Raw genomic sequence first — 14,338 nt, forward strand, 5'->3', positions numbered from 1 at the left:
TACAGTTAGTATTATATTGTTGTTTTAGTTAGTACAGTTAGTATTATATTGTTGTTTTAGTTGATATAGTTAGTATTATATTGTTGTTTTAGTTAGTACAGTTAGTATTATATTGTTGTTACAGTTGATACAGTTAGTATTATATTGTTGTTTTAGTTAGTACAGTTAGTATTATATTGTTGTTACAGTTGGTACAGTTAGTATTATATTGTTGTTTTAGTTAGTATAGTTAGTATTATATTGTTCTTACAGTTGGTACAGTTCGCATTATATTGTTGTTTTAGTTAGTAAGGTTAGTATTATATTGTTGTTACAATTGATACAGTGAGTATTATATTGTTGTTACATTTGGTACACTTAGTATTATATTGTTGTTTCAGTTAGTACAGTTAGCTATTATATTGTTGTTACAGTTGATACAGTTAGTATTATATTGTTGTTACAGTTGATACAGTTAGTATTATATTGTTGTTTTAGTTAGTACAGTTAGTATTATATTGTTGTTACAGTTGATACAGTTAGTATTATATTGTTATTTTAGTTAGTACAGTTAGCATTATATTGTTGTTTTAGTTAGTACAGTTAGTATTATATTGTTGTTACAGTTGGTACAGTTAGTATTATATTGTTGTTTTAGTTAGTATAGTTAGTATTATATTGTTCTTACAGTTGGTACAGTTCGCATTATATTGTTGTTTTAGTTAGTAAGGTTAGTATTATATTGTTGTTTTAGTTAGTAAGGTTAGTATTATATTGTTGTTACAATTGATACAGTGAGTATTATATTGTTGTTACATTTGGTACACTTAGTATTATATTGTTGTTTCAGTTAGTACAGTTAGCTATTATATTGTTGTTACATTTGGTACACTTAGTATTATATTGTTGTTTTAGTTAGTACAGTTAGTATTATATTGTTGTTACAGTTGATACAGTTAGTATTATATTGTTGTTTTAGTTAGTACAGTTAGTATTATATCGTTGGTATAATTGATACAGTTAGTATTATATTGTTGTTACAGTTGATACAGTTAGTATTATATTGTTGTTACAGTTGATACAGTTAGTATTATATTGTTGTTTTAGTTAGTACAGTTAGTATTATATTGTTGTTACAGTTGATACAGTTAGTATTATATTGTTATTTTAGTTAGTACAGTTAGCATTATATTGTTGTTTTAGTTAGTACAGTTAGTATTATATTGTTGTTACAGTTGGTACAGTTAGTATTATATTGTTGTTTTAGTTAGTATAGTTAGTATTATATTGTTCTTACAGTTGGTACAGTTCGCATTATATTGTTGTTTTAGTTAGTAAGGTTAGTATTATATTGTTGTTTTAGTTAGTAAGGTTAGTATTATATTGTTGTTACAATTGATACAGTGAGTATTATATTGTTGTTACATTTGGTACACTTAGTATTATATTGTTGTTTCAGTTAGTACAGTTAGCTATTATATTGTTGTTACATTTGGTACACTTAGTATTATATTGTTGTTTTAGTTAGTACAGTTAGTATTATATTGTTGTTACAGTTGATACAGTTAGTATTATATTGTTGTTTTAGTTAGTACAGTTAGTATTATATCGTTGGTATAATTGATACAGTTAGTATTATATTGTTGTTACAGTTGATACAGTTAGTATTATATTGTTGTTTTAGTTAGTACAGTTAGTATTATATCGTTGGTATAATTGATACAGTTAGTATTATATTGTTGTTACAGTTGATACAGTTAGTATTATATTGTTGTTTTAGTCAGTACAGTTAGTATTATATCGTTGGTATAATTGATACAGTTAGTATTATATCACTGGTACAGTTGAGCAACATTGCTTGGCATGAATAATTTTCTGGAGTTTATCGTCGTTTATAATAATAGTTTTGTTTATTATAATTCAATCAGCATTACGTAGTTTAAAAAACAATTCTCTTTATTTACGACTTATTTTAGAATAAGACGCTCAAAATAAAACTATACTCTTAACGAAACTAGGATGTAGTCTCTTTCACTTCACCCTGTTTAGCGACTTTTACTAATAACCACTGAATATAATCCTTAGCATATATAAGAAGTTACATTTTGCTCCTTGTTTGAGAAGTTATATTTTTCCTATGTGAAATACACACGGGGTGAAATCTTGGACATGCGCAGAAGAGATTCCCATAATAACCTTTTGAAATATATCACGAAAGAGAAGAATTTACGTCTAAGCCACGGTGTTATATAACATAAAACACATTAATGTGTCGAATGAATAACAACAAAATAGACTAAAAACCTGGTTTTTCTCAGATTTAAGTAGACGGAAACATTAGGTATCTGTGTATCTTTAACTCAAACCCACTGATACGATCTGTAGCTTTGAATTTGACTACATAAAAGACACTTTTCTTTAACCAACACTTAAACACAAACAAGTATCTCATTCAAACAAGGTGCTAGCTCCTAACTTTTAGTTTTCTTTAATGTAACAAGTTTTTTTTCTTAAAATACGTTTCTGAAGTCTTGTTTCTCCTAAAGTACTTCGTACGCAGTTTATTCGTAGTCAGTTACAAGGGGCGCATCGTGCTCTTAATCCTGTAAAAATTGCATTGCTCGTTTCGAAATAAAAAAAAACAACAACAACAGAGAAACAGTTAAGAGCGAACATATGTTTCACAATTAAAATCTTACAGGTTAGACATTAAGTTACATACAAAAATACAAATTTATATTGAACTCTCTGCTCCAACTGATATATTTATATAAGAGACTTTAAACGTAAGAGAACCAAAACCATACCTTGACCTGTATCATAAGTTCTTCCGTCGGTTTTTCAGAAAATCCGTGACAGCTTCCTTCCGTCTGGCATTCTGTGACTGCTTCGGCGCATGTGTTCAGGACAAGCTCTCGAAGCTTAGGACTTAAATCAACGACCAGTGTCTGTAATACACCATCCGAAAATATACGTATAATAATTTTACACAGTACTATCGAGTATTACTACCACGTGTGTGACAAACAGAAAATATTATAGGGTATTAAAAAAGGGGTACTTTTACTTTTACCGCCCTTAATGAATATTTGACAAATAATTATTGCCAAAATCACACCCTAGTCGGTCTTTCATCGAGTAAATCATAAATATCTTTAGGAAGTGTTAACTTTGTTTTATTTGTTTTTTAAGTCTATGACTGAATGTTTCAGGCTAATTTTAGAATGTTTTCTTATCTCATGCGGTTTATTGCCTCATGCACTCAACAGTTGGAGCAATTTCTAAAAGTCTGATGACAATCTACAGACCTGTGTTTGTTTATCTTTCAAGTTCTTGTAGCCCCTGTAATAACCAAAAAGGAGTAAAATCATAAGGCTAATTACACGTTCAGCTAAAGCAGATACGCTCTTAACACATCACACGTGTATAAAAAAAACATAATTCAATGCGTTCCTGTTCAATAGAACGAACGTCTCGAGTGGCATATTTTGACTCGTAATTCCCGCTTGGCAACAAGTAACCCTAACGAAGAAGGCTGGAAATAGATTGGAAATTTCGAAATCTTTCATGTGTGTTCGGATTTTGGTTTTACTCTCACCATTTCAAAGTAAAGTAAAAAGTTCGGCTTGGAAAGATAGGGGATGAATCATGCCAAAGAAATAAGCAATAGTTTATCATAGCGTAAACCAAGAAAAACCGCTGTTTAATATTTATAGCTAACATGAAATATATGAATGGTAGAATTTAAAAAAAAATTGAAAACCACATTTACGAACCTGATAAACTTCAACCCCTTCAAGGGATCCATCTTTCAAAAGCACTATAGGATTTTATCAGTATTTTTTTTAAAATGCGAATTTAGTTTACTATAAACTATTCTTGTCCTTTGTCCTGATTTCGAGACGACTATTTTGGTATTCACAATTTCGTAACTATGCTATAATTGTATGTTCTTTTGTTAAGCGTTTTGACATGAATATTGGTATGAGTCTTCAAAACTTTATATCTTTTACCCTTATATATGTATGTGTGTGAATATTTAAAAGAACACTGGAATATCAGACTATTCCGTTTTTTCTGTCCTTTACTAATTTCTTCAACCAGTTTCGTGATTTCAAAGGTCATTCTTCAGGAGGTAATTTTACTGAGAAAATAAAAATAAATTCTCAGTAAAATTATATACCGATTTCGTGACCTCAAAGGTCACTCTTCAGGAAATAATTTTACTGAGAAAAGAAAATAAATTCTCAATAAAGCACATACCAGTTTCGTGACTTCAAAGGCCACTCTTCAGGATGTGTAATTTTACTGAGAATATATTTTTTCTCAATAAAATTATTTCCTGACGAGTGGCCTTTGAAGCCACGAAACCGGTTAAAGTAGGTAATTAAGATATAGAATAAACAGTTTGATATTTCAATGTGGTATTATTCGTATCCATAGGTGAATAATTTTATTGATGTTTATAAATGGAAAAATACCGGATTACCGCAAATGTGAAGTTAAAAAATACCTAGAATTTATCGCAAAATGTTTTGTATTATGTGGTGGCGCCAGCGTCTCATACGAACCTGTGAACAGCAGCTGTGAAATACATCAAACCCTCAAAATCTGTTTCTGGTGAACACAGCTCGTCTCACAACACCTTGACTACACGTACGGTCAACAGCTTAGTTTCGGAAAGATATATTAACAAAACTAACTTTGTTGTAATAGCAAGGTTACCGTAACCTAACGGAAGAGTTAAGTAAATAGCGCTGAGTTCCTCGTCACCCAAGCACAAACAGAGGGGTTAGAGTTCCAGTTTGTCCTCATACTCTCTTCCCTTACAGATGAACCCTCTTGGTTTTGAGTGCATTAAACCCTTTGGCTATTTCAGATCCCTCACTTGTGTTTTTCATCCGCCTGTTTATTTCTCTTCGTCGCTTTGCGAATAAATATTGAAAATATAAAGAAAGGCTAACATCTAATACAAGCTCTGAACATGAGCTATTCCGCGATACTCAGTATGGGAAAAAAAAAAATTATGACGTAATGACAGTACAAATTTAATTTATGACATTCATTATACGTATACTTATAATAAGGATTAATAGAAAATATAGGGCAATTCATTTCATGATACGGCCCAACATGGCCAAGCGCGTTAAGGCGTGCGACTCGTAATCCGACGGTCGCGGGTTCGCATCCCCATCGCGCCAAACATGCTCCCCCCTTTCAGCCGTGGGGGCGTTATAATGTGACGGTCAATCCCACTATTCGTTGGTAAAAGAGTAGCCCAAGAGTTGGCGGTGGGTGGTGATGACTAGCTGCCTTCCCTCTAGTCTTACACTGCTAAATTAGGGACGGCTAGTGCAGATAGCCCTCGTGTAGCTTTGCGCGAAATTCAAAAACAAAAAAAACAATTTTATGACATTTTATTTTGAGAGTTACAGTAATCTAAAGGAAAACTCTTATAATGAGAAGAATTGTGGGACAAATGTCAAAGCTTTTTTTAAACATATGTAATGAATGCGGTTCCCCGGTGGGTTAGCGATAAATTTAGGATCTTACAACATTAACATCCGCGGTTCGATTCCCCCGCAGTGATAATGGCATTAAGAGTCCATTGAGTAGCTCTGCGTTAAATCAAACCTGCAACCTATCTTTAACTAACCTGATTAGTTAAACTGGGATTTTATTTGCTCGTTAACTAAGGGAATTCTAAGTTAATACGAAGCACTTGTAAGACTTAAAGTCTATTTATTGTATTCATTAAATAAAATAGTATAGTGTAATAATGTGCAATGAATTAAACCAATGAACTATTGTATTTGTTATGTTCTCAGCACAAGTCTGAAAAATGTGTTAACTCTACTTCGTTCAACGAGGGGAATCGATCCCTAGGTTTTAGTGTTTTAAGTCTGTAAAGTTAAGACTAGTATATCGCAGAACACATTAATATGAAACATACTATAGATCCAAGTAAACTTTTTTTAAAAATAAATTTTTATTTTATTTTAAATAAATAAATTATTAATTAATCTTTGTATTTTATCTTATGTTTCTTATTAATTAAAAGTGCTCAAATAGACAACAAATTAGATTTGTAGTTAAATTTATAATATTTGTTATATGTGTGTGTTTGTATTTTCAGACTATCTGCTACGTACACCGAGGGGAATCCAACCCCTGATTTTAGCGTTGTAAACCCGAAGAGTTACCGCTTTCCCACCGGGAGACAATATTTTTTATGTAAAGGTTTATCATAATAAGGCATGCCCTAAGTTAATACGAAATACGGAGTCTTTTATGAATCTTTATTATTAATTATTACTTGTATTCATTTGAGATTAATGTATCAACATCATTTATGTGTTGTTTATTGGCATGAAATTAAATAGTTCTTGGTACGTATGTCCAAGTTACTTAGAGTTTGATTGGACTTACTAGCTACTGTTTAGCTGGCTTGGCTAATATTCTACAAAATTATTTCAATAGTGTTCATTTGTCCAACAGAATTACTCATAGAATATTCAAGTATGAAAAGGCATAGAGACTTAGTTGTATTAGATTCCTCACGCTATCTACCTTGATGTGGCTTCTTGATGCCAGCTTGTTGCCTGTGGCAACTGCAAGCGTATCAAGCCTAAGCAGTAAAACACCGTGAAATTCTGATAGAAATGTACCTGATACAGGCTTATTACCAGCTTGACTTACTGTAGAATATGTATGTATAATACAGGGAACTAAATGAATGACTCGATGGCTTCTGAGCTTTGAGCTCGTAGTTAGACGGTTGTGAGTTCGAGGCTAGTCCGTGTTATACTGTTGTGTTCTTGACCAAGACACGTCAATTCCCCCACCCTCACACCAGCGTTTCAGCGTATCCAGCTATAAGATTGGTGCCAACTGTTAGTTAAGAATCAACCTGCTATGGACTGACATCCGTCTAGCGAAAATGTGTCCCATTCTCATCCGCTTGTGCCAATTAAGCCCAGAGTTGAGCATCGAATCCTAAGCGTCGTGATTTTACAAGATCTTAACAGTAAAATCCATAAAACAAGCAGTCTCAGATAACAATAATAATAAAAAAACAAACTTGCGAACGTAGAGAAAAATATGCACTTAAAATAACTTATTTTTCCCTGTAAAAACTTTACCACTGTCGTTTTTCTGTGATTTACAGTGCACCTCTTATTTTATCTTCGTCCGTTTTTCGTTCCACAGTTATGATAGTTCGTTTTACCCAGAAGCTGGTGAATTATGCAGACGAACATACTACGCAGACCATTATCACTCAATGATTTATTGACTCTGTCACCTAACCCTCGCGAGTTTCACATTATTTAACAATGCTATGTTCTTCAGTAAGTATATCTGTCACGAGTTTCACATTATTTAACAATGCTATGTCCTTCATTAAGTATATCTGTCACGAGTTTCACATTATTTAACAATGCTATGTCCTTCATTAAGTATATCTGTCACGAGTTTCACATTATTTAACAATGCTATGTCCTTCATTAAGTATATCTGTCACGAGTTTCACATTATTTAACAATGCTATGTCCTTCATTAAGTATATCTGTCACGAGTTTCACATTACTTAACAATGCTATGTTCTTCAGTAAGTATATCTGTCACGAGTTTCACATTATTTAACAATGCTATGTCCTTCATTAAGTATATCTGTCACGAGTTTCACATTATTTAACAATGCTATGTCCTTCATTAAGTATATCTGTCACGAGTTTCACATTATTTAACAATGCTATGTCCTTCATTAAGTATATCTGTCACGAGTTTCACATTATTTAACAATGCTATGTCCTTCATTAAGTATATCTGTCACGAGTTTCACATTATTTAACAATGCTATGTCCTTCATTAAGTATATCTGTCACGAGTTTCACATTATTTAACAATGCTATGTCCTTCATTAAGTATATCTGTCACGAGTTTCACATTATTTAACAATGCTATGTCCTTCATTAAGTATATCTGTCACGAGTTTCACATTATTTAACAATGCTATGTCCTTCATTAAGTATATCTGTCACGAGTTTCACATTATTTAACAATGCTATGTCCTTCATTAAGTATATCTGTCACGAGTTTCACATTATTTAACAATGCTATGTTCTTCAGTAAGTATATCTGTCACGAGTTTCACATTATTTTTTTCAAGTTCAATTTGTTTGGTGACAATCAAACAGTTTTTTTTTTTTTTGATGGCACGGAGGAGAACGGAAATCATGAAAAACCCACTTGGGTGAAGCATCTTGGGGAACAGTATAAGCATGAGCTGCCTTTAAGTCACTGTTATTGGTGATTTACAGAAAACTGATGGCACCCTTGCTGCTGATTTGTACAGGTAGATTCTTACACATCATATAATTGTCTTAGGAACAATAATTATTGATCAAGGATCTGTTTTCGGATAATTCAGTGATCCTAAATAAGTAGCAAATGTGAGTAACCTTTACCTGGAAAGAAGAAAAAACAAAGAAGGAACTGGTGGAATACTTCCAACCTTGCCTTGGCGATTGAAAATTTTTGATATTAAATTAAAGTTATTAATTATTAAAGTTATCTGTGCTTATACAGAAAATGAAAGGTTCAAGTGGCAACTGAAAGACTTTGCTGAAATAGGAGGAAACATTACGGAACTTTTAGAATAGTAATTTACAATCGTGTATTGTCAAATTTTTGGTAGCACAAATATAAAGTGTACTGTTAAAAGTAATTACAACATGTCAGTGCTTTGTATGAATTATTTGCTTTTATTTTATACTTTATAAAATAATTTGTTATACTAGAGATAAGTTGAACATTAAATTAACACTATACTGTTCCCCAAGATGCTTCACCCAAGTGGTTTTTTCATGATTTCCGTTCTCCTCCGTGCCATCGAAAAAAAAAAAAACTGTTTGATTGTCACCAAACAAATTGAACTTGAATTCATCTCTTAAGATCTACCTGTTCCAACTTTGTTCATCCCAGTGTTTGAAGCCTGATTCATTTTGTTTTTCATATCTTCTCAAAGCAGTGGTTTATGAAACCACTTCGTACTAATGTGTAACATTAATTCACACACATACATCATAATCGTCTACTCGATCACACAAATAGTACTTTGCAATCATGCACACATGTTCATGAGTCCTGCATATGTATAACCTGTACGTTTGCTTTGTTATTTCGAATACTGCTTATCATTGGAAATTTCTCATTGTGATCTGCATTTGGTAATGTTTTCTTCGAGCTGACTTTAAGTTTATTCGTTGCCACCAACATAATACCATCCTCATCCGCTTGGCACTGGATACAGACAGCTGGAACGATATTTTTTGCTTAGTTCACAAATGTTTCAACAAAAATATAATCGTACTTTCTCCCACTTAACCCTAAAATAAAGCGTTAGAAAATAAAAACAGGATATATTTAATTTTAACCAACCACCAACCAAGTGCAAATATGTAAATGTTCTATAGTAAATCAGCGGTAACATTAAGAACTTATTACACTAAAATCCGGGGTTCGATCACTCACAGTAGACGCAACATTTCCCTCCGTGTTTCTTTGTTCTAAAACAAACATTTATGCAAATTATCAAACATGAAATCCCAAGTATCTCGGCATTAAATCTGAAGGCTTATGACGCTGAAAACATGTTTCAAACCCTGTGTGGGCAGAGAACAGATAGCCCGTTGTGTAGCTTTGTGCTTGTCAGCAAATAAATAAAAAATAATTTATAATTGGAGAGCAAGTGTTCGACACGTTAAACATAAAGTGTTGTATCTTGTGATTTATATTTAAGTGCGACGTCTTGTGACGGGTTAAGCATATCTAATCAAAAAAGTCAGTTACAAAAGTCTTTTAGGTTTGCCAAGCAACAGTACACATTGTAATCAAGACGTATTTGTGTTAAAACGAGGACGACATCATGCGAGTTCATCAAAATAAGGCTTCAGACATATCACCCGCTCAACCGTCACATACCTGAACCAGCTGGAAAATGAAACGTGTATTCATATTGTTTTACATAATAACTTATTGGTGAAATCTCCTGATGCCTCACCTATGGATTTCCGTGTAATAAAACTATTGAAACTGACAGATGAAAAAATTACTGTTGTACATTAGACGGATTGTGGAAACCAGGCAAGGAAGTATGGTGCGCTCTGGGCATAACACATCTACGACGGAGACTGTTGCGAAAGAAACTGTGCTGCAGAACTATTGTTAGGATGCACGGTCGATAAACAGAGCATGAGCGCACGTGGCAACCTAGACTGTAACGACGTGATGGAACTGCACATTTGTATCACTTTAACATACTCAACCACTGTACGGAAAACAAAGAATCGGAAGTATATATATATAATATAACTATTTTCAAATACTCATAAACAAAATAAAAAATATCACAATCTCCCCAAGTAAAGCAGACATTCAAAAAGTACTTTATATGGCTTCATAATAGAAATCTATTTTCAAATATAAAATGTCATCGATTCTTAACTTTGAAACCTTTCAACTTTATACCAACACTTTGTTAAGCCAGGCATGGCTAGGTGGTTAAAGTGATCAAATCGTAATTTGAGACTCCTAGGTTCGAATCCCCGTCGCACCAAACATGCTCGCCCTTTCAGCCGTGGGGGCGTAATAATGTCACGGTCAATCCCACTATTTTTTAGTAAAAGAGCAGCTCAAGAGTTGGAGGTGGGTGGTGATGACTAGCTGCCTTCCCTCTAGTCTTAGACTACTAAATTAGGGACGGTCAACGCAGATAGCCCTGGTGTAGCTTTGTGCGAAATTCACAAACAAAGAAACAAGCAAAAGAGTTCGTTATAAGTTATTTTGTGGTTATGGTTCTGCTAGAAGACACACCGCATGCCATCCAGTGGCACACAGGAAACCGTGTTTCTATACCCTTAGTGGGCAAAGTACAGATAGCCCATTATGTAGCTGTGTGCTTAATTCTAAACAAATACAATAGATTATACGCTTATTAACTGACCGTCTATAAGTTTTAAACTCCACATAAAACATACGAAGATGCGAAAGATGTAATAATTTTACAAATTGACGTTCATCTATCACAACATCCAATATTATATAAGTAATTTAGGCTTACTCTAAATGGGTTTTCATATTCTCACCAGCACTCTTAGTAATTTTGTAAGAAGATAACTTGCTCACTGTCTATTATGTGCAGCGCCGTACAAAACACGTACTAACATATAGTCATGAATATGTTTACCTCACGCTTCACATGCGCTGGGTGTACTGAGGGTTTTATATCTTTCTCTGACCAGTTAATGAAATATAATAGTCAAAATCCTGAACCCAAAATTCTCGTCATGTATCATCTGCTACAAGGAAACTTTTCGCACGTAGCTCTAAGAAATATTAAAAAAAGAAACATAGATACGTGACCAAATGTTTACAATTAACAGTGATCCAATTGAAATTTCGTGCACATGATATACAACATGCAGATATTGTCTCCATGTTATTAGTGTATACGTTGCATTCATTATTATACAAATGTCAAACATTACCATTATATAAAACTGTTCGGGCTCGTTTTTATCTTTCAGAATAAAAATGTGTTTTTATTCCGCAAATAATATGCGGGAAAGTGAAGATAAAAAGTTAAAACGTGACGAATTTTGAATAATAATATAAGAATTATTCATACATAATAGTGTTAGTTGTTGAGAACTTCTATAATGTTAGCTGACTTTTCGATGAAAACATAATATTCAACAGGTTTTATTTTTTCGTCTCGTTTTGTTTAGGCTTAGGCACTAACACATCGGATGCAACCAACACGTCTGCGAATCACCTGCTTGCTAATTAGAGCCAAGTGATTGGTTATATCAAGCACATCTTCATCCTAAAATACACCTTTTCTTTATTACACAAATCACACGCTAAAATCCGGGACTTAGTTACCCTCAGTGAACGCAACAGACAAGACCATTGTGGCTTTGCCCTAAAATAAACAGACAAGCAATCATTACATTAAAAAAAAAATCGCGTGCATTTCTAGCTTCAAGAATTTCCTATGTTTGAATACAGTATACTTTCTGAAGAAATTATCCATATTTGCTGGATTTGCTATAAAATTTAAGATTGTCTTGTTTTTACCATTTATCTATCTGTATCTAGCAATTCCTTCATCCATCCATCTATTTATTTGTCTATAAGCATGATTATCTGTGCTCCATCTACTCCACGCTGCTATTCCATAAAGACAAAGTTATAAATTCGTATACTGAATTAGGGGCGCTAGTTAAACTCACGTAAAACGTTGTAGGGCGCAGTTAAGTTTGTAACTTGTTTTTTTATGTTCATTACTGTCAGAGAACAACTGCAGTTTTTTGAGTAACGTTTCAGTTTAACTATGTTAAATTACAACTTATCGGTTTCATCGTGTAATTAGTTCTGAAATGATGTGAACTGGACGTAATTCTGAGAAGCGGTAAAAGTTTACTTTTAATTGTCTGAACATTAAAAGAAATTCGGTAACAGAACGGCATCGAGAATCCGTTAATAAATTTCGTCGTTAATTGTTTAGTTCGCTTGCTGTGGCTCAGCGTCAAGTCTAAATATTTATAATTCTAAAAACTGGGTTCTTTCTTTCAAGATTCGATATAAATTATATTAAGTATTAGCTGTGATATAAGGTTTAAAAACAACTGATTTCGTATAATTTTATGTTATTTCAGTAGCAAATTATTTGCACCCGTTGCAGAAATAACACCAGGACGTAAGCGTACAATAACCTCCAATCAAAGAATATATTTTACGAACATGAAAATTCAACCAGTATTCTTCCCACTTTTGTTTTCCATTTAACCTCACTTTCAGTTTCTCAAATCCCACATAACTTTCATTACAGTATACCTGTCGTTTCTTCTCTTTTCTTTGTTTGTATTTCAGTTTCCATTGTTCGTTATTGGTGTTTTTTTAACTATGGTAATATTTAATGCATTTATACATATATATATATATATACACGTGTGTATGTGTTTTCCATTTTAATTTAGCTTTTACCTTTTGCGAATTTTTCTTATTATCTTCTCTCGGTGTTTCGTCTTTTTTGTAATTTTGACATAATTTAATTTTTTCTTTATGTTTTCTTTTTCGATTGTTGTATTTTCTTCTGTTTCTAGTAATTCCATTTCTCATGAATAACATATTTGTAGAACAATCGCAGTCTTCGGATTTTAAGCAAACAAAATGAAGAGTTTTCTGAAGTAAATCTAATAAAATCGCCCTTTTGAAAAAGGAAAAAAATATAGGATAACTTAAATCAACAAAAAAACGCACCTAATTCCGGCTGAACTGATTAGATACTCACCGAAATTTTCCATAATCCCGCTGGTAGCGGTCTTTTCAGCATGGTCCTTATTAGGCTTTGAAAGTGACGACAAATGCCTTCAGTCGTTTCTCTTTGGTAAAGAGTGAGCAAAACAACCGGAAAACTCTCTCTAGCAAAGACACAACATTTGTTTTTAAAATAGCATTACACCTTATGTTCATCAATTAATCTCGTGCTTGAAAACAAAATAGTGGAACGTAAAAGACATCAGAGCAAAACCACTATAAATCTCTCCCCCCAGTGGTACAGCGGCATGTCTGCGGATTTATAACGCTAAAATCGGGGTTTTGATACTATTTGTTTGTTTGTTTGTTTGTTTTGGAATTTCGCACAAAGCTACTCGAGGGCTATCTGTGCTAGCCGTCCTTAATTTAGCAGTGTAAGACTAGAGGGAAGGCAGCTGGTCATCACCACCCACCGCCAACTCTTGGGCTACTCTTTTACCAACGAATAGTGGGATTGACCGTCACATTATACACCCCTACGGCTGGGAGGGCGAGCATGTTTAGCGCGACGCGGGCACGAACCCGCGACCCTCGGATTACGAGTCGCACGCCTTACGCGCTTGGCTATGCCAGGCCGTTTTGATACTAATGGTGGGCAGAACACAGATAGCCCATTGTGTAGCTCTTTGCTTAACTTCAAACAAACAAACATACCAGTATAAATCCATTAACTCAGTATTATCATCAAACAATTATTTACTTAAACACTAATCAAACTATCCAATCAAAGTAGACACACACTTATTTAAAAATAACACAAACAAACGCGATTACAATCTAATGACAAAATTAGTTTAATTTCTACTGAAATCCCAGAATTCTAAATATTAGGTTTGTTTAGAATTTCGCGCAAAGCTTCACGGTGGCTAACTACGATAGCCGCCCCTAATTTAACAATGATACACTAGAGGGAAGGCAACTAGTCGTCACCGCCCATCGTAAACACTTGGACTATTCTTTTACCAACGAATAGTAG

The 14,338-nt window shown here is 33.4% G+C and overlaps 1 protein-coding gene and 1 long non-coding RNA gene across 18 annotated transcripts in view; one reads left to right on the forward strand and one right to left on the reverse strand.

Annotated features, from left to right (window-relative positions):
* Nucleotides 1-14,338, reverse strand: part of LOC143234291 (uncharacterized) — a 68,905-nt gene that overhangs the window by 23,875 nt on the left and 30,692 nt on the right. For both annotated transcript variants that reach the window (XM_076471538.1, XM_076471537.1), the window contains exons 5-6: nucleotides 13,337-13,466; nucleotides 2,787-2,927 (exon numbers count right to left, since the gene is read on the reverse strand). In XM_076471538.1, coding sequence (XP_076327653.1) covers nucleotides 2,787-2,927; nucleotides 13,337-13,466 — 271 coding nt within the window. The remainder of the gene's footprint in view (nucleotides 1-2,786; nucleotides 2,928-13,336; nucleotides 13,467-14,338) is intronic.
* LOC143234292 (uncharacterized) overlaps nucleotides 1-14,338 on the forward strand; it is an 82,911-nt gene that overhangs the window by 8,390 nt on the left and 60,183 nt on the right. For 2 of the 16 annotated variants that reach the window (XR_013018584.1, XR_013018595.1), the window contains exon 2: nucleotides 6,116-6,213. The exons of the other annotated variants lie outside the window; for them this stretch is intronic. This is a non-coding gene — a long non-coding RNA (uncharacterized LOC143234292). The remainder of the gene's footprint in view (nucleotides 1-6,115; nucleotides 6,214-14,338) is intronic. 16 annotated transcript variants of the gene reach the window in all.

This window comes from Tachypleus tridentatus, chromosome 12 (assembly GCF_004210375.1).
Source record: "Tachypleus tridentatus isolate NWPU-2018 chromosome 12, ASM421037v1, whole genome shotgun sequence".
Classification (NCBI taxonomy): domain Eukaryota; kingdom Metazoa; phylum Arthropoda; class Merostomata; order Xiphosura; family Limulidae; genus Tachypleus; species Tachypleus tridentatus.